Source organism: Zootoca vivipara, chromosome 1 (assembly GCF_965207765.1).
Source record: "Zootoca vivipara chromosome 1, rZooViv2.hap1.1, whole genome shotgun sequence".
NCBI classification, from domain to species: domain Eukaryota; kingdom Metazoa; phylum Chordata; class Lepidosauria; order Squamata; family Lacertidae; genus Zootoca; species Zootoca vivipara.
The window spans coordinates 104,723,000-104,743,259 of NC_142582.1; the positions used below are offsets into that span (position 1 = coordinate 104,723,000).

Consider the following 20,260-nt stretch of genomic DNA (forward strand, 5'->3'; position numbering starts at 1 on the left):
GGAATGGTTGAAGGCATTGTATGTGTTTAGCCTGGTAAAGAGGAGACTGAGAAGAGATAGGATAGCCACCTTCAAATATCTAGAGGGCTGTCACAGGGAAGATGGAGCAGGCTTTTTTTCTCCTGCTCTGGGGGGGTGGGTAGGACTTAAACCAATGGATTCAAGTTGCAAGAAAGGAGATTTTGACTAAACACCAGGAAGAACTTTCTGGCAGTAAGAGCTGTTTAACCATGGAATGGACTCTCTTGGGAGGTTGTGGCCTCTCCTTCCTTGGAGGTTTTAAAACAGAGGTGGGATGGCCATCCATCAGGGATGATTTACCTGAAATTCCTGCATTGCAGGAGAGTTGGACTAGATGGCCCTTAGAGTTCTTTTCAACTCTACAGTTCTATGGTTCTATGCTGGTTCCCCAAGGCTTTGGCAAACCTTTGGCTTTACATAAAGTTTTGCCAAAGGGCTGCTGGGGACAGAGAGGCAATTGGTCTCTTTTCTACTTGCAATTTCTCCTATTAGTCACTGTCCTTATGGAGAACCTTAAGCCAAAACTGATACATAAGAATAACCAAACAGTAAAGTTTCCTCCTCTCCCTGCAGTTTCACCACCTCCCTGTGCTAACTTTAACTTGCCTCCAATCCCCCCCCCCACTTTCAGAGCAATGTTGCTGCCTGGTAGGGCATGCTCTCTCTCTCTCTCTCTCTCTCTCTCTCTCTCTCTCTCTCTCTCTCTCTCTCTCTCTCTCCCCCCCCCCCCCCAGCATGCTGATGAATCCTGCACTTCCACATCATGCAAATGGATTTCGACAAAGCAGATGCAGCCTCCATCTCCACTCCAGCACAAGCCTTGACACATTCAGACTAACAGCAGGAGCACTTGAGTGAGTGGAAGGCTTTAATCAGCCAGCAGCTTTGAAAACTAAGAGCTCGGAAGTGACACAGCCCAAAAGATAAGGTTATAAAAAGGCCGGTGGAGAAAGTATGACACTGCCCTAAGAAGAAAGGGAAGAGATTTAAGTGGTAGGAGACTCCCAGCTGTGTAAGTAGGCGCTGAATCCAGTCCTGGGCATGGTTTTGAACTGTCAGATCCAGGAGCTCCATTTTGTTCAGACAAATCTAAGCAGTTCGAATGCTTGTGCCACTTCGCACTTTTAACCTACTAATAGAATACTGTTATAACGTTTTCAGGCCACATGTCCCTGAAAACAGAGGATGGAATTCAACATAGTGTTATATGGGGCATCCACATGGGGAATGAAGTCTGCTTGCATAACAGGACTTTTCCTCCCTGTCCTCCCCTTGCGCACACACACCCAAACATATTATGGGAGTTCCTGCCAGGGGCAAAACTAGGCTTTATTTCACCCAGGTCAAAGACCCAGTTTGGCACCCCTCATGTGTATTTGCGCGCACACACACACACACACACACACACACATGCTGGGAGACTCAATGATGCCCCTCTGGTGCCCCCGCAGCTATGGCTCTGGTCCCCCCCCCCAACCACATTTCAGGACTGCAGGGAGTACACAGGGAGTAAAGAGGAAGGAGAAGTCCTGTTGTATGACTGGACCTCATTCTGCACAAACACAAACTTAGTTGAATCCTACCCATAATATACTGGGTGAAATTCAACATACTGTAGCACTAAGAAGATCCATCAGTAAGTACAGTGGTACCTCGGGTTAAGAACTTAATTCATTCCGGAGGTCTGTTCTTAACCTGAAACTGTTCTTAACCTGAAGCACCACTTTAGCTAATGGGACCTCCCGCTGCCGCCGCGCCGCCAGAGCACAATTTCTGTTCTCATCCTGAAGCAAAGTTCTTAACCCGAGGTACTATTTCTGGGTTAGTGAAGTCTGTAACCTGAAGCGTCTGTAACCTGAAGCGCCTGTAACCCGAGGTACCACTATACAAGGATTTCTCCTCTCCTCTCCCTGTGTACTGTTCTGGAATGTGGAGGTTTGCAGGGGGAGGAAATGGGAGAAGTTTGCACAAGCTTCTGCTAGCAGATCCGATTAGAATCTGGCCAATTGCTTTTAGCATTTCATTTCTAACCGTTTTAATTGTACCATTTTAGATTTAGTATTTCCATATTATGTTCACTTTTATATGCCACTTTGAATGTGTTCCTACAGAAGGCCGATGACAACACCACCACCACCAATGTAGTTTATTAATGTAGTTTTTGCCACTGGTTATGGCAAAAACTACCAACTTCCACAATACACTAGAATGCTAGGGCTGAATACTCTGCAATTCTGGAAAGCAAGCTCATTTCACCGGGAATAATCCTTCCTTCTGTGGGTGCATTTGTGGACCCACCCAGAGTGGGACAGTGTGTTGATCTCCCTCACCACACTCAGTGTGTGCACATGAGCATTCAGATCCTTCCAGATATGTGTGGTGTGTGACCATGTGGCGAAGGTTCATGACCCAACATTCTGATGGACAGCATGTGCTCATGTAACACTGTAGCCCTTGGAGTCAGCCAATTAAGTCTTATTTGTAACAGTTCCACAGCATTGTCTTCTGCCTGGAAATTCTCTATGAATTTCTCATTGTGTAATATACAAAGCTCTCATATACCAAGTCAGATTTTTCTGGTGCCATCTATTCTGACTTGCAGTATCTCTCCAAAATTTCAGTCCAAAACCATTTTTTCTAGCCTGCTACCCTTTAGTTAGAGTTACAGTGGTGAGGGTGTTGAATTTGGGACCTTGTGCACACATAATGCATGCTGTACTGAAATGTATTTCCTCATGGCCAGATCCCACAACTTGGTTGCCTTAGCAGCATTTGCCCCTTATTATTTCAGACATTCTGCAAAGGGTTCCTATGGCTATTCTTGTGCTGTTTCTGAATCAAGGACACAAGCAACTCCCAAGAGGCCTACTGAAGAGCCAGTGTGGTGTAGTTGTTAAGAGCGGGAGACTCGTAATCTGGTGAACCGAGCTCGTGTCCCTGCTCCTCCACATGCAGCTGCTGGGTGACCTTGGGCTAGTAGTCACACTTCTCTGAAGTCTCTCAGCCTCACTCACCTCACAGAGTGTTTGTTGTGGCGGAGGAAGGGAAAGGAGATTGTTAGCTGCTTTGAGACAAAAGCAGGATATCAAATCCTAACTCCTCCTCCTCTTCTTAAGAATTCCACAGAGAAAAATGCTTCAGTTGAGCCATTGTTCCCATCTGACTATCGTGATACTGCTAGGGCCCTGCTCAGTTGCAACCACCCAGTCAAGTAGTTCAGAAAGCTTTTCCCAGAAGTTTCTTACTTTCAGGTGAGGAGAAATAGTAAGTAGATGGCAGAAATGCAGCACTTTTGGGGAGAGGCACTCCAGTCTGACAACCCATGAAAGCGGAATCAAACCACAAAACAGAAGAATCTAGGAGATAAGTACTGATATCTTTGGGGGCAGGGAGAGAGATCTGAAAAGGGTTTAATTTTCTTGGCTGAGCATGAGCAACCTCAATCCACTCTTTTGCATTTTGTCAAAACAAATTGTCCAACACACAGTTAATGAGCAGTCCAGCATATGATCAGAGTGTACCTGAATTAATTGCTTAGAAACACAGGACATATGAAAATCCGTGGGAAGCACTTGGTAAATTACTGTTTCAGCACTTGCAGGCTTTTGGGAGAAGGCAGACTTCATCCCTAGCTCACCCTACTGAAGTCCTGGCCGCAGAGATTTGGGAATCTGTAACACCTTCTTCAAGTCTTGTTCCCCTTCTGTCTTATCATCCATTTCACACACAAATGATAACTAGCAAGGCAAGGAGTTGGTGTGACATCCTAGCATGGACAAGTAACAGCGTGGCAGTGTCTGACTTCGAGGAATGCAGATGAGCTCAATGGAAACGTATCTAAATTTCATGCAAACATAATGCAGCCATAGTGATAATATATAATGAGAAAGGTCGCCACATGATGGCAGCTACCCATTTATGCTTCTTAAAATCTGGCCAACAGCGGTAAAGGCACAAGGCAAGAGGACTACAGCAGGAATATCAAAGGATGGATGATGACAGCGTTAAGTACAGCAAGACTATGAGGGTGGTAATTCAGTTCATATTATTGCATCTGTCCTGCCAGGTTCTCATTCAAACGCAATGCAATCGCAATGCTCATTTTATTCAAAACTTCAGAAATATGTTTTCAATATCCTTGTGTCATTAGCACAATGGCAGAGTCATCAAGAGAAAATCCTATTAGTAAACATCATGGCTGCAATGTGTGAAAGGCTCCAGAAGGAACCAGGCAACTGCTGTGGTTTACTTAGTCAACCACCATATGGAGGTCTCGTACACCCCAGGTAGTGTGTTTGCTGACCTTGAGCCAGACATCTTGGAGAGTGAAGTCAAATGGGCCTTAGAAAGCACTGCTAATAACAAAGCCAGTGGAAGTGATGATATTCCAGCTGAACTATTTAAAATTTTAAAAGATGATGCTGTTAAGGTGCTACACCCAATATGCCAGCAAGTTTGGAAAACTCAGCAATGGCCAGAGGATTGGAGAAGATCAGTCTACGTCCCAATTCCAAAGAAGGGCAGTGCCAAAGAATGCTCCAACTACCGCACAATTGCGCTCATTTCACACGCTAGCAAGGTTATGCTTAAAATTCTACAAGGCAGGCTTAGGCAGTATGTGGACCGAGAACTCCCAGAAGTGCAAGCTGGATTTCGAAAGGGCAGAGGAACCAGAGACCAAATAGCAAACATGCGCTGGATTATGGAGAAAGCTAGAGAGTTCCAGAAAAACGTCTACTTCTGCTTCATTGACTATGCAAAAGCCTTTGACTGTGTCGACCACAGCAAACTATGGCAAGTTCTTAAAGAAATGGGAGTGCCTGATCACCTCATCTGTCTCCTGAGAAATCTCTATGTGGGACAAGAAGCTACAGTTAGAACTGGATATGGAACAACTGATTGGTTCAAAATTGGGAAAGGAGTACGACAAGGTTGTATATTGTCTCCCTGCTTATTTAACTTATATGCAGAATTCATCATGCGAAAGGCTGGACTAGATGAATCCCAAGCAGGAATTAAGATTGCCGGAAGAAATATCAACAACCTCAAGATATGCAGATGACACAACCTTGATGGCAGAAAGTGAGGAGGAATTAAAGAACCTTTTAATGAGGGTGAAAGAGGAGAGCGCAAAATATGGTCTGAAGCTCAACATCAAAAAAACCAAGATCATGGCCACTGGTCCCATCACCTCCTGGCAAATAGAAGGGGAAGAAATGGAGGCAGTGAGAGATTTTACTTTCTTGGGCTCCTTGATCACTGCAGATGGTGACAGCAGTCACGAAATTAAAAGACGCCTGCTTCTTGGGAGAAAAGCAATGACAAACCTAGACAGCATCTTAAAAAGCAGAGACATCACCTTGCCGACGAAGGTCCGTATAGTTAAAGCTATGGTTTTCCCAGTAGTGATGTATGGAAGTGAGAGCTGGACCATAAAGAAGGCTGATCGCCGAAGAATTGATGCTTTTGAATTATGGTGCTGGAGGAGACTCTTGAGAGTCCCATGGACTGCTAGAAGATCAAACCTATCAATTCTTAAGGAAATCAGCCCTGAGTGCTCCCTGGAAGGACAGATCGTGAAGCTGAGGCTCCAATACTTTGGCCACCTCATGAGAAGAGAAGAATCCTTGGAAAAGACCCTGATGTTGGGAAAGATTGAGGGCACTAGGAGAAGGGGACGACAGAGGACAAGATGGTTGGACAGTGTTCTCGAAGCTACGAACATGAGTTTGACCAAACTACGGGAGGCAGTGCAAGACAGGAGTGCCTGGCGTGCTATGGTCCATGGGGTCACGAAGAGTCGGACACGACTAAACGACTAAACAACAACAACATGCATTTAGTATAGCAGCCAGGATAATTTCTCTTTCTCTTTTTGTTTCACCCACCCACCCATCTCACACACATCCAAATTAAACACTTAAGTTTTCTGCAAGAAACAATATGGGATCATCTAGGCAACAAGGGAACTTTCTAGGAAAGCATTCAGGAAAAGAAAGCTGAAGCAAAGAGCCTAAAATAAAGAGTTATTTTAACCCAGAGATTGCTGACCTGTGGCCCTCCAGATTTTGTTGGATTGTAATTCTCACCCCCCCCCCTTGCCATGCTAGAGATGGAATTCAACATCTGGAAAGTCTCATATTAGCTATTCCACTTTTAGCCATTATATCTGGCCATTCTCAGTTAAATGGGATTGTTATGAATTCTGCCTGTATAGCATTATGTAAAAATGTTATGCTAACTTTTTAAACATGGCTCCCAATCACACCTACTCAATACGCAATGGTTCGAAGAAGTATTATTGAAGTCATATTGGGACTCAGCTGAATATTTTTAATATAGGTTTTTTTAAAATGTTTAACACAATTAACACTGGTAGCCAAAACACAATTTTACAGATCACGTGGTCAATATTAAAATTTAAGAGTAAGTAATCAGGCTGCAGCTAATAAAGGGTTCTGCTATTACAGAAGAAACAACTATAAAAACAAGTACCATTTAATCTCTCTCTGTTGGTACAACCTTTTCACTTTTACTTGCCTCTCCCTCCGAATCTTTATCATCCAAGAGTCTTCTCATGTTGATGTGTATGAGGGAAGTTGTTCAAACTGACAGCGTGCTGAAGGATGTAATGCAATGACAAGTCCTATTCAGCACATTGGCAGATAGACAACTCCAACCTCACTGGCCAGGCATCTAATAGCTGCCAGATCTTTCAGATTTCACACCCTTGCTATACGTGCTTGGTGCCAATTTTTTAAAGGCTGAAAGCACCTGTTTCTTTACTTTAAATCAAAGGAAGGGGATGGCCTTGAAAACGACTCTACATCTGAATACAGGCCATTATTTTTGTGACTGATCATCATCTACTTTGCTGCCATTAGCTACTGCTTTGTTCACAGTCCATGCCACAAATTATAGCCATCATTATTCAATTCGGCTTAGTCACACTTTCCCCTCGCTCTGCAGAAAATAAAGAGTGCCTTTCTCCTGCTTCTGCCCTTGCTCTTAACATTACTGTCTGTACTGCTGATCCACTTTCTTCTGCATTAAGAAAAACTTGTTCATGCAACTTCAGCCCCGTGTTCTACTTAGATGGACAAATTCACAAAGGATTAGGCTGTCAATGGCAGCTATTCCAGTTGACTATATACTACCCTCAAGGTTCAGAGGCACTATGCCTCTGAACACTAGTTGCTGGGAATCATGATCAGGGAAGTGCTATTGTGTTCCTGTCCTGCTTCTGGGCTTCCCATAGACTGACCACCATGGGAAGCAGGATGCTAGACTAAATAGGCCTTTAGTCTGATCCAGCTGTGCTTTGATGCTTTCTGACTGCTAAAATTGCAAGCACACACTCTTTATTTTTCTCCATTTGTGTTTGGTGAAACAATTATGGTACAAGACAAAGCCACACAAACTGGCATTTTGAGTATTCAGAGTAACCTAGACCCTAATGCAAGGTCCTGGAGCTTTGAATCCGAGCTAATGCTACTTCCATTTTGCAAAAATGTAGAATGTGTTGCATGCTTTTCTATACCTCATCCAAAGAGCACCACCCTTCACAGAATATAAGGAATTCCCACTCCAAGTTTAGCAAAGCAAAATGCTAACAGATACTACAAAGCTAGCCCAGAGCCATGACATGTTTCTCAAGGAGATATTAATTTCTTTTTCAACATTGCCTTTATTATTTCCCATGAGTCTTCATTATTTCTAATGAAAGAAGATTGATTTGCAGCAGTGATGGGAAACTTGTCGTTCTTCAGATATCTGGAGGCACAATTCCCACTATTTCTGACCATTAGCCATGCTGGTTGGAGCTGATGGGAGTTGGAGTCCCCAAACGTCTCACAGAACACAAGTTCCTCACCACCAAATTACAGAATTAAACAGAAGAGTTGTTCTGTCCTGGTCTATGATTATTTCCCCCAACAGTGAAAATGTCACATGTAAAATGTAACATGAAAAAAGGCATTCCTGGGCATTCATTGTTGAATAATCAGTCTTAGAGCCCAGACCTCCATAGTAAGCTGGGCACAGAAAGTAAAGAATGAAGTGATGATTTCAAAATTGGCATGGGGAAGAACTCCATTTAGTCTGCAGTTTAAAAGTGAACCAACTTAATTCACACCTTCCAGATTAATGCATAGATTTGAATGAAATTTAAATCTGGATTTTGCATTTCTCAGCTCAAAAAATTTAGAAACATGCATTAAAATGAATATCTTAGGATAAAATATGCTTAGACATGGATACATTGAAATAAAAATATGCTTAGACATGCATACAGAGAAGTCCTGTTGTTACTTTAACATATATAATTCTTTTTATATGTGCAACTGCTTTAACTATTTTCCTATATGTTCTTATTATATTGGAAATTGGTTCAGGATGCCTCGTGGGAAGCGATTCATAAATGAAGTAAATAGTAATCATATAACACAAAAATTTAAATACAGCATGGATATATATATATAAAAACCTTCGCAGATTAATGCAGGAGTAGGACAAAACAGAGACAGATTAGAAATAGATTGATCCATCCCTATTTTAAAAAAAACTCTGAAGTATTGTTCTGGGCAGCATGTTGAAATTGTTCAGACAGGTTGTTGTGTGGAGAACTGTGATATCGGAAGGAGTGAGTGCTAAATATGAATGTGGATGAGATTAAGTACTTCTTTATCATTCTTCTGGGGTTTTAGGGGATTGCCATGTTTGGATGTTTAAAAGCATGCCTTTATACAAAGGTTAGCATAACGGACCAGTAACCAATGGGCTGCCCTGATTTACAATGTAATTAACTGCTTCCCCAAGTTTCCAGCTCATATGGTTAATGATGTCATCATAGCCTCCCCATGAGCCTTTTTACTTGTAAATCACTCCACTCTGTCCCTGTACCTATGAATATACTGAAAGTAAAACAGCCCTGTGGAAGGCCCCAGCTTACAAGATCCCATGTTTAAATTTAGAGAGGAATTGCTGAAGCAATAGCCTAAGCTGGTGGGGCAGGGGGTGGGGATTCCCACTAGGATAGTCTCAGGAAAGCTATAAAGTAGAGGCAGGGATTTTCAGAGTCACCCAGTTTCAGATTAAACCCTTCTGCTCGGACCTCTTTAATAGATCAGCTCTCAGGAAAGTACATAACTGATTGGCAACCAAACAAAGACCTATGATCTCTCCCTATTATCTCCCTTGAGTGCAGTCATGCCCCATGAAAGACAGATTATCACATCCCTGTCCCTCCCAGTGCAGCCTTTTAACCACTTTTAATGAGCAAGTGGTTAAACTTTCTCATGTTCTGGAACCAGTCAGAACCATCACTTCATGCAAAGGTTGTCCTTCTTCTAATCATGTAACCTCATCCAGAAACTTGTCTGTGAGCCTTTCTTCACTCCCTTATAGCTTCCAGTTACTATTATTGTGGTTCAACATTGCAGGGCAAAACCAGAAACACAGGAGCAAGTGCCCACATGCCTTATGTGTGGGCTTACATATCGTCTCTCCCTCTATGTAGACTGCACCATCTGCACTATCCCCATGATTCCCCCAGTCAGCTACTTTTGACTACTTCTGTATGTTGTCTGTAGACAGGAAAAGGAACCAATCAACCCAATAGGATTGGTATTCCTTCATTTTTTTTGTTCTTTAAGATCGCAAGCGATACGTAATTAAAGATTTCTTTTTACATTGTTTTGGCATTTCCTTTACATTGAACTGAATGTAAGCTATGTAAGTTTTATAGTTTCAAAACTTGTGTTAAATAGAGGACAGCAAGACAAGTAACATAGCATTTGGCAGAAATGGAACTGCATCACTGATTATGACAAAAAGAGGTTGGAGCAGAAATGGCTACCCTCTTAAATCACTATCAATAACTGAAGTAGGTCTAGGTAGGAATCCCTCCCACAATACCTTATGTGGTGACACACCTCTCTCATCCTACAAATCCATCCTTTTGCATTAAACCTGTGTTTAATGCACCCCAAGAAAACTTTAGTCAACACACATGTTCATTTGAATGCCTGAACACATCTATTTGTGTGTGGGCTCCCTTCAGGCCCAAATGGTCATTTTCTATTCAGCTAGTTCATTCCAGAAGTGAACGGGAGAGATACAGTATGTTTCTATGACCATCATCCCCACCCCAAAGCTTGTTGACCACACTTCTTAAATGCCTGAACAGGGCTTAGGTGACCTGTGCCCCTTACTATGGGAACTGACACTACAGTATATAATACAGGAATTCCTATTATAATAATCCCAGAGAAGATGATTTAATTATTTATACAGTACTCACGTTTAATACACCGATTGGTCCCAGGAGCTGTTGTCCACCCTGAGCAGCACTGACCCCCACAGGCATTTGGCCTAGAAAGTTGCAAAATAATAATAATTAAGAAATGTTACATTGGGTGCACCTTGAAACCCCCTCCTTTATTTAGCTATTGTTATCTCCTTCCAGGGATGTGGGTGGTGCTGTGGTCTAAACCACAGAGCCTAGGGCTTGCCGATTGGAAGGTCGGTGGTTTGAATCCCTGCAATGGGGTGAGCTCCCGTTGTTTGGTCCCAGCTCCTGCCCACCTAGTAGTTCGAAAGCACGTCAAGTGCAAGTAGATAAATAGGTACCACTCCAGTGGGAAGGTAAACGGCATTTCTGTGAGCTGCTCTGGTTCGCCAGAAGCGGCTTAGTTATGCTGGCCACATAACCCGGAAGCTGTCTGTGGACAAACGCTGGCTCCCTCAGCCTATAGAGCAAGATGAGCGTCGCAACCCCAGAGTCGTCCGCAACTGGACCTAATGGTCAGGGGTACCTTTACCTTTATCTCCTTCCTAAAGTGCCTAAACTTCCATTAAGAAACATCAGCTGACATCTGCATGGTTGAAATTTAAAAAGGTGAGATTCCATCATCTACAGGTACTAGTGACGAGAATGACATTTGTGATACATATGGTTTTAGAGCAGGGATAGGGAACCTGGGGAGTTCCAGATCTTGTTGGGCTCCTCAGCCTCATCCAGCATGGTCCATGATCAGGAATTAAAAGGACTTGTAGTCTAGCAAACATTGAAGGTCTCAGGTCCCCTATCGCTGCTCTAGAGCAGGGTAGTAAATGTGGTGCCCTCAAGATATTGTGGACTACAAAACCTATAATTCCTGACCACTGGTAATGCTGGATGGGGCTGCTGGGAGTTTTAGTCCAAAGCATATGGAGGGTTAGGGAAGGTTATGCTAAACTACTCCAAGCCATTATGTAGCATTGTTGTGTAATCTTGAGCATATAGCAGAATCTAATGGCTCAATTAAAAATTGAGAAGACTGATATCTGCAGTTGGTGAAATTTGTTGAAGTGTTTTTTTCTAAGCTACTGACAACCTCAGCTTATGTTTTCCCCAGGCCAACCGTGTTACAGCAAAGAAGGCAGTAGCATAGCTTCCTATTCCTGCTCAAGGATTTGTAAACTGGGATATTGCAAAACTGGTGGAGAAACATTTCCAGTACTTTCCTCAACTTATTGGCACAACGTGGCAGCGATTCCTGTAGGCAGGACGACTCACCAAGCTACGAGGAAAGCTCTGGCTGTAAACCAAACCAGCAATTCCTGATGGAATAAGCTCCAGAACCTTGGCATATAGTAAGTCCCATTGCAATCTAGTACACATGCACAGCTTGTTCACATTAAAAACAAGTTATATTGCCCACACCTGGCTACCTTCCTTAGGATAAAAAATCTGCTTAAACACACACATACACCTCACAGGCACAGCAGCATGTCATAAACTTCCAATAACCACGTAACACTTTAACACAATGAATGCCGGAAGCACACTTCTTTCTTACATCCAAATCAGTTTACTTCTACAAATGTATAAGGAACAAGTGTCTTTCCACTGAGGACCCTGTTCCCTGTCATTCTTCTGACTGTGCTTCATGTTTGGAAACCTTGGCCAGTGATTCATGCAGAGAAACAACAGTCTCCTATGAGACTGCTGCATCTCTGCATTGGGAACAGCTGAATGATCAAATCACAGCTGATGCAGACACACAGCAGAATTACTACCTGATAATGCAGTAACCACTGACTAGTAAATGGGTAAAGGGAAGAAGCCCTATGTCCATCCAGGTGGCCAAAGGGAGGGGGAGACTGTACACTTTACAGCTGGGCATTATACACCAGCAGTGTTGGAGGCGAAGAGCTGCAAGGTTAGCATCATACAGGCAAACAGCTGTTCTGTGAAAGGTCATACAATTCTCAGCACCCTTAACAAACTACACTTTCTAAGATTTTCTGGGGGAAGCCCTGACTGTTAAAGGGGCTAAGGAGTGCTTTAAACATATGGCATGGGTGTTCATTCTCTTCCTCCTTCTCTCCCCCCCCCCCTTTAAAGACTAAATGATGCAAGGAGGGGAGGATGTGGGCCCCTGTATGAAACTCAGAGCGATGCATTGTTTACACAGTGGATTTTTCAGCGAGGGTAAGGAAGGTGTTCATTATAAGTAGGCAATAGCTTCAGAACCTTAAAATAACTGTTCCTCTTCTTTTATGATACTAACAATTCATAAACACTGAAGTACAGATGGACACTTGTTGGGTTTGGCACCAGGGTTATAGAGGTTATGAGGAAATCGCTGGTTCTTTCCATTCATTTCTTTGAAGGCCCATCTGGAAATGTGGCAGCCCTTCTTCAGAGGAAGGCTAGAAAGGTTTCAGGTCCTAGTGCCTGTTCTGTTAGGATACAGCCATCTTCACCACGAACCTGGTGCCCTCTGGATCTGGATATCCCTCACATGCTGATGAACATGGTGGAACACCAGGATCACATCTATCAGCTACACCAGGCATCCCCAAACTCGGCCCTCCAGATGTTTTGGGACTACATTTCCCATCATCCCTGGTTTTGTTAGCTAGGGATAATGGGAGTTGTAGTCCCCAAACATCTGGAAGGCCAAGTTTGGGGATGCCTGAGCTACACCCTCCACCATCCAGACATTTGGCTTCAGTGCAAGGGGGCCAAGTGAACATGCAGATGTACTCATCTAGAGCTTCTCTATACAAGTGGGGGACCCTGAGACAATCAGGGTTCACTCTCACATGGAGAGCCCTGTGGACAAACCTCCGTCTGCATGCAGCCCCTTCACATGGATGTCAACCCTACACAGAACATAGCAGGCAGGCATGATCCTATTCTCATCTCGTATGTTTTAAAATTTATGAAGTGGCATTATTATGTGAGCCCCTCCCTGTAGCTATCCACTTGTCAAAGTTGACCCACAAAGTGTATGGGGGGGTACTGCAGGGAGCACACTGGCAAAGCATCACAGAGCAGGATGGAACTACCTGTTCATCCTACAGGGGGCTGGGCAAGATTTAAACCATGCCCATCAGCTTATGAGTGAAAGTTAAACTCAGTTTCTTTGGCTACACACACCAGCTCCCTACAGAGAGTTGAACCTCGTCTTCCACCCATCAGCTGACATGACCTGCCTATTGGAGTGACATCAGCTAATTAACAGTTTGGTGTGGTTTGGGGAAAAATAATAATAATAATAATAATAATAATAATAATAATAATAATAATAATTTATTTATACCCCGCCCATCTGGCTGGGTTTCCCCAGCCACTCCGGGCGGCTTCCACCAGAAGCATTAAAATACAATAATTTATTAAACATTAAAAGCTTCCCTAAACAGGGCTGCCTTCAGATGTCCTCTGGGCCAAACTGGACTCCCTAGTGGGCCAAGACTGACTTGTGGCCTGGAGGTTCCCCAGCCCTGCTTATAAAGGGTAAGGTAGAACCACAGATTATGAAAGAAATTTGTTCTTCAGACCCCCAAGCAAATGTGATGCAACAGGGCAATCCCATACATTATATGGCAGCACACCTGGCTATTGTGACCAAGAATGCACTTGATGGAGAGTTGCAATTGATCCTGGCTCTTCAGTCAATGGACATGTGTGGTACATTACTGTCTAAATAAGCGTACATGTTAAGAACCTTAGGTGTGTAACAACCAAAAAAACATTATATGGGGTGCGGCTCCAAAACTATCCCCAGAATTAGAAAAATGCATGTGAACAGCCATCATTGGCAGGAGCAGCAGCAAAAGCATGTTGCACTGAGGATGGAGAAAGCTTTCTCCAGAGTTTGGAACCACATTTCCCATCAGTCCCAGCCAGTATGGCCAATGGTCAGGGGTGATGGGTACAAACCTGTGGAGGGTGCCACATTAGGAAAGGCTGGAGTAAGGAAAGGGACATAGTTTTCTCAACTACCTATTAACTACATGCTTAGTGGGTTCTGGCAGTGGCTTTGGGCTACGGAGATGACTAAAGGGGCTGTTACTTTCCCCTTGCACAATAAGCAAACCCCCCCCCCCCAAGCATCTGGTTATATTTAAACAATTTACTCAACATTTGAGTGGCTTGAATGTGGTGTGGTTTTCCTTGCCTCATAAAGAATTCAAAATAAATGCCTGCAGCTTTGAGGACCACAGCATGTTTATAGGAGGGAGAAGGACGATGTGCCAAGGAGAAGCCAGCATCCTGCAAGTGAGCAGGGAAGCAGACTCCCTTCCCACTTGTGCTTTGCTGGCTTTGTGGCATGCTCAACTAGCAATGCCCAGTCAGCCTGTGGATTCCCTACAAAGCAGGGGCTGAAGCAGGGGAAACTATGACCCAGCTGCGGTTTTCCAGTTGAAACTGTCTCTATCTCTCTTTCTCTCTTTCCAGAAAGGGATACTGTATTTATGATCACAGACCCTTCGTTTCAGGGGAAATAGGCAGAGGAAGAGCTCTGCTCCTCTCCCAACCCCTTGCCCCATTGTTAAGGATCAGTGGATATGTTAATTTTAATATCTCTCACTTTCTCATTTTTTCCAACCATACATTCAGTTGTCCACATTTCCACACCAGTTTGGATTTTTAAGTCCTCGTGTAAGCTGATCAGCATTTTAGTGCAAAATTTTCCTAATATGTACATTGTGTATGCACAATTTTACCTAATATACACATTTTTGCAAAGCAACTTTTCCTAACAGAATGCATTTTTCCTATGTTCCCTAATATATACATTTATAGGCACACACTGAGTAGTACCGGTATATGCATTTTTGCACACTATCTGTAGCTGGAGAAGTGCATTCCAAAATTCAGAGAAATACGAATTCCGAAGTGTGCATGTGTTTCAGTTTGCATCTTGTTAACATATATTGCGAACTGAACTGAATTTCTCCCTCATCTCAACGCCACAGTGCACATTAAATTGCCCATAGCTCAGTAGTACAGCATCTGCTTTCCAGCAGAAGACCCCCGATTCAATCCCTAGCATTTCCAGGTAAGGCTGGAATAGACTCCCTATCTTAAATCCTGAAGAGACTCAGCCAGCCAGTGGAAGCCATACTAATCTGAAGAAGTGTGCGTGCACACGAAAGCTCATACCAAAATATAAACTTAGTTGGTCTTTAAGGTGCTACTGAAGGAATTTTTTTATTTTGCTTCGACTCAGACCAACACGGCTACCTACCTGTAACCATACTAATCAGTTTCCGATGTTCCTACACTCCTGGGAGCTACTTTATAGTGATTCAAGAACAGACCCAATTCTGCATGCAGGTCCATGTCCAGCATGCATCAGCAAAGTAGTTTGCTGACTGCACTCCTTTTGAAGCCTTATTTACATGGGAATAATAGGTAGAAGCAAGAGTAAGGATTGCCAAATACTCAGTTTTTAAAAATGAAGCATATATTTGACATCTGTGAAGTTGACATTCTCTAGGCCAGTATCCATGAGAGAGCTCTTTGCTGGGATGAATTTATCTGGTCTGACCCTTAAGCAGTGTATACAAGCTAACACAGGTATCAGCAACCTCCGGCCCATGGGCCGGATACGGCCCACGGAGGACATTTATCCGGCCCACGAGCCACCCGGTCACCGAGCCACCCGCCTGATAAGTCCCACACGTGCTGCGCTAAACTGCCGCAGCGCTGTATGGGGACTCCCCAAGTGGCGCCAGAAATGGCGCCTGCGCCTGCGCAGATGCCGGAAATCACTTCTGCACAGGCACGATTTCCGGCGTCTGCGCAGCCACAGAAGCAATTTTCGGCGCTGCAGATATGTGCAGAAGTGATTTCCGGCGCCCCAGACATGGGCAGTGTGGCACCGGAAATCGCTTCTGCGCATGTCTGGCCCATGGCCGGAAAACGTTGCCAACGCCTGAGCTAACACCTTCCTGAGGTCTGCTTCTCTTGCAGCCAGGGGAGCCAGACCCAAACATGTTAGGAGGAATATAGGAGCTAACCCTCTTTCCCTACACTAGAGTCCTTTTCCAGAGTGTTACTATTTTGGCGTGGTATTCAATCATATATTGCTGGAAAATGCAGGTTGCACCGTTATAGTTGATTGGGAGGTCTTGCACAACAAATTCACTTCCCCCGAAAGTCATACTTTTTGTGATAAGGAAAAGTGACAGGGAAATGCACAGAAAAATATGGAATAAGACTTGCTCAGATGTAAATGGGGGCTGTATACACACTCCCATTTACTCTGCATCCAGTGCACTCTCACCACTAGTTTGGGAATGTGTACACATGGCATTAGCCACAATCCATATCTGCCCTGTCATTTCCACACAGGAAATACTGGAAAGGGCACATGTGGGACATCAGCACCACACAAAATGCTGGAGACAAGTTCAAGTGCTGGGATGATAGCAGCACAATGAATCACCAGAGTGTTTTAAATGGAGCAAAGGGACCCAGCCTAACTCAGACAGAGAGCGCTCCCTAGGAGCAGATTTTAAAATAGCAACACAAGCTTGAGGGATGTTCATAAAAGCCTCCCTATCAATTACTACAGCAGTTCTCAAACTTCGTGTCTGTGGACAACTTGAACATTGCTGGGGGTCTTGGTGGACCATTTAATTATCTGTTCCCTACTGGCATCATCATTAAAATACAGTGTCATGTTATCTATTTGTTTGTATAAAAATATTTATATGCCACTATATCACAAAAATAAATCCAAGTGGTTTATAACATTTAAAAGATTCTTGAAAAATATAATGAAAGTGTGAAAATAAAACAAAAACAATCTTATGAAAATCACAGGCCCTAGACCAGTGCCTTGTTAGCCTTTTTTATCAATCTGATTCTGTTTAAAGCAGCCTCTGGTTCTGTTCTCAGAGAAAAAGTGCCAAATACATATATTCTCACTTGTTCTGCACCATTTCTATGAACCACCTGAAGGGAGCTTGAAGACTATCAGTGATCCGCAGACCATAGTCTGAGAACATCTGCACTATACAAACTCCTTGGAGAACCCCTTGAGGAAGAACATAATGCAGACAACTGGGGTTGCATTTTTTTTTTCATTGGTGGTAGTGGGAATATTATTTCAGTTTCCAATTAATAACTGGAAACTGAAATAATATTCCCACTACCACCAATGAAAAAAAATGCAACCCCAGTAGTCCTGTTTAATATATTACAAGTACATTCTAAATGGCCTGATATATTCTATGGGACTGTAAGATCAACACAGTTAAGCAAGCAATAATACTAATAAAGTAGACATCACACAACCATGATTTTTATGCAAGAAAAAGATGTGTGGGAACTGTACTTTGTTTAGACTCGTTTTACATAGGTGGTCAGGTTACTTAACACCCTCTTCTTAAAAAAAAATCAACAGATCTATAGCATTAACAAAAGGGCAGTATCACAGACACTCTCATAATGCACAGAAAACAGTGCATCTGCACGCACCAAAACATTGACATGTGCAGTAAACCCCAAGCCTGGAAATCAAAGTGGATTCTTTTTTTGTACACCCGAATGGCACATGAATACTTTGTGAACATCTTGAGCAAATGCACATCCACCACAATGACAGTGGGTGGATGTGTTAAATGCAATCGGTGTCTCAATGTGTATGCATATTGCACAGGCAGTAAATAGGCCTTGGGTATGCATACAGGGGGCCCTTTACCTTTTTATCCATACAGTATGGGGACCCAGGTGGCGCTGTGGGTTAAACCACTGAGCCTAGGGCTTGCCGATCAGAAGGTTGGCGGTTCGAATCCCTGTGACGGGGTGAGCTCCCATTGCTTGGTCCCAGCTCCTGCCAACCTAGCAGTTTGAAAGCACGTCAAAATGCAAGTAGATAAATAGGAACCGCTACAGCGGGAAGGAATAATGCGAGATGAGCGCGCAACCCCAGAGTCGGTCACGACTGGACCTAATGGTCAGGGTCCCTTTACCTTTACCTTTATGCATACAGTATATATATATACCACACTGAAACTATCAGTTGTGACGTTTCTAATCGCCTTTAGGTACATCTCCCTCAGGTACAGATGACAGAATAGCTTAAGCAGACCATAGATCAGGCATCCCCAAACTTTGGCCCTCCAGATGTTTTGGACTACAATTCCCATCATCCCTGACCACTGGTCCTGTTAGCTAGGGATCATGGGATTTGTAGGCCTGCCATAGATCATATTGTTGCTATGCATGGGACAGTGCTGTGCATTGTTGCTGTACATTGCACAGTCTTAAGATTCTTTTGTGATACAAGATCTGGGTAGTTTGCTCTTTCTTTGAAAAAGGTGGGCATTTTCTGTGACAACATCATTGCAACTAGATTCTGGGTTAGCTGCCAAGCCCTGAAAACTAAAGTTTGATGGCAAAACTGCCATCATAGCTCTGCTCTGACTGTGAGGAAGCAGCTGTCAAATCTTGCAAGTACCTTGCTTGACAGTTTGAAAGCAGTTTCTGCACTTACCCTACCATTCGGCTTCGGGAATTTTGCATCCTCGGCTGTGTCACTGTCTGTGGCCTCGGCCCATTCCGTAGCCAATGGTGTGAGGTGTCCACTCTCTGTCTCTGTGAAGTCCAGCTTGGGCTTCTGCCGGGAGCATCAGCTCTTGTCCCAGGATTGATGGATTGGGATCTGACATTGGTGGAAGCAGGGAGCTTGCGGTCTGTGGGAGCAGAGTGCGGCTTTCTGTTTTCCCTCGCTGCCAAGTTTCTCACCCAGGCGTTAGAGGCTACATCCGTCTTAGGGGTGACAGGAACATGATCCAAGGGAGAAGGGGAACTGTGTACCTGGAACAAACTGAACACTTTGTTTGCGGGTCCTGAGCTCCCTTGGCTCCGGAATCTCATCTGAGTTGTCTCTCTGCTTCCCAAGTCAGCTCTGAAGGAAGGACTTGGGTCAAATTGCCCAGCAAAGTCTCTCTGACATTCGCCAACCCCTACAAAAAGAGCTACAGTAAATGGGAGAAGGCTCCTCCAGGATCCCTTCATGGTTTCCGTCCAAGAGGGAAAGCACTCAGTTGTTGGACTGGAAGTTTCATATAACTCAGAGTGCAACTGGAGTTTAGAAAAAAGAAGAGGAGGAGGAGGAGGAAGAAAGGGCAGCTGGGCTAAATTCCTCAGGCAGGTTTCGAAGCCATTCACATCTTCAGGTACATGTATGCAAAAGGCTTAATCAGTACCTGCTGTCTGGAGGGGAAGGAATGCTCAGAGGGGCAGGAGCACAGAGTAAGCCCAACGATGCAGGTTTCCCAAAGCTGCAGCTGCAGTCCTCATACCTTAGAAAGAATGAGAACGCCCCGTCTTTCCTCTCCCCGTCCCCTCTCCCTCTGGCTGTCAGAGCGTGTGTTCCTTGAAGACAGCTCCAAGCACCTTCTCACTTGCCTCTGGCACTGGCTGGCTCTGGAGAGGATGGACAGTTTTATTTTTGGAAACCTCCCCCTTTTGTGCCTTTTTGATGCTGACATCGCCCCTCTCCAGAGGACACAGCTCAGCCCCCCTTCTTACAAGAGACATTCCAGCAACACCCACTTTGGCAAAGGGAAACAATTTACAAGACAGAACTATTAACCCATGAGCAACCGGAGAGGCCCATTCAAAGCTTATGCAAAAAAAAGTTTGCTCTTAAAGTGTGTGAGTGTGAGTGTGCATGTGTGTGTGTAGCACACATACACACACTCACACACAAACCCATCATACTGAACAAATCTGCAAGTCGGCTTCCTCAATTTGCAGCACAAGCTAAAATTTCTGCGCAGTTGTAATTGTTTACTGAAGGTGGAGCAAAGGTGGGTATGAATAGATGCAAGACACAATTGACAGGAATCCCCAGATCCCAGGGTCTCTCTGCTCTCCGGAAGAGCACTGTTAAAGGCCAAACTATACACTATGTTTGTGTGGTTTCCTTTGCATCCTTTCTTTCTG

General features: G+C 44.0%; 1 protein-coding gene across 1 annotated transcript in view; it reads right to left on the bottom strand.

The window, feature by feature from the left end:
• Positions 1-19,808, bottom strand: part of LTBP2 (latent transforming growth factor beta binding protein 2) — a 137,836-nt gene extending 118,028 nt beyond the window's left edge. The window contains exons 1-2 of the mRNA XM_035108559.3: positions 18,804-19,808; positions 10,322-10,392 (exon numbers count right to left, since the gene is read on the bottom strand). Of these exons, the coding sequence (XP_034964450.3) occupies positions 10,322-10,392; positions 18,804-19,327 (595 nt within the window). The 5' untranslated portion in view covers positions 19,328-19,808. The remainder of the gene's footprint in view (positions 1-10,321; positions 10,393-18,803) is intronic.
• Positions 19,809-20,260: the final 452 nt, after the last annotated feature.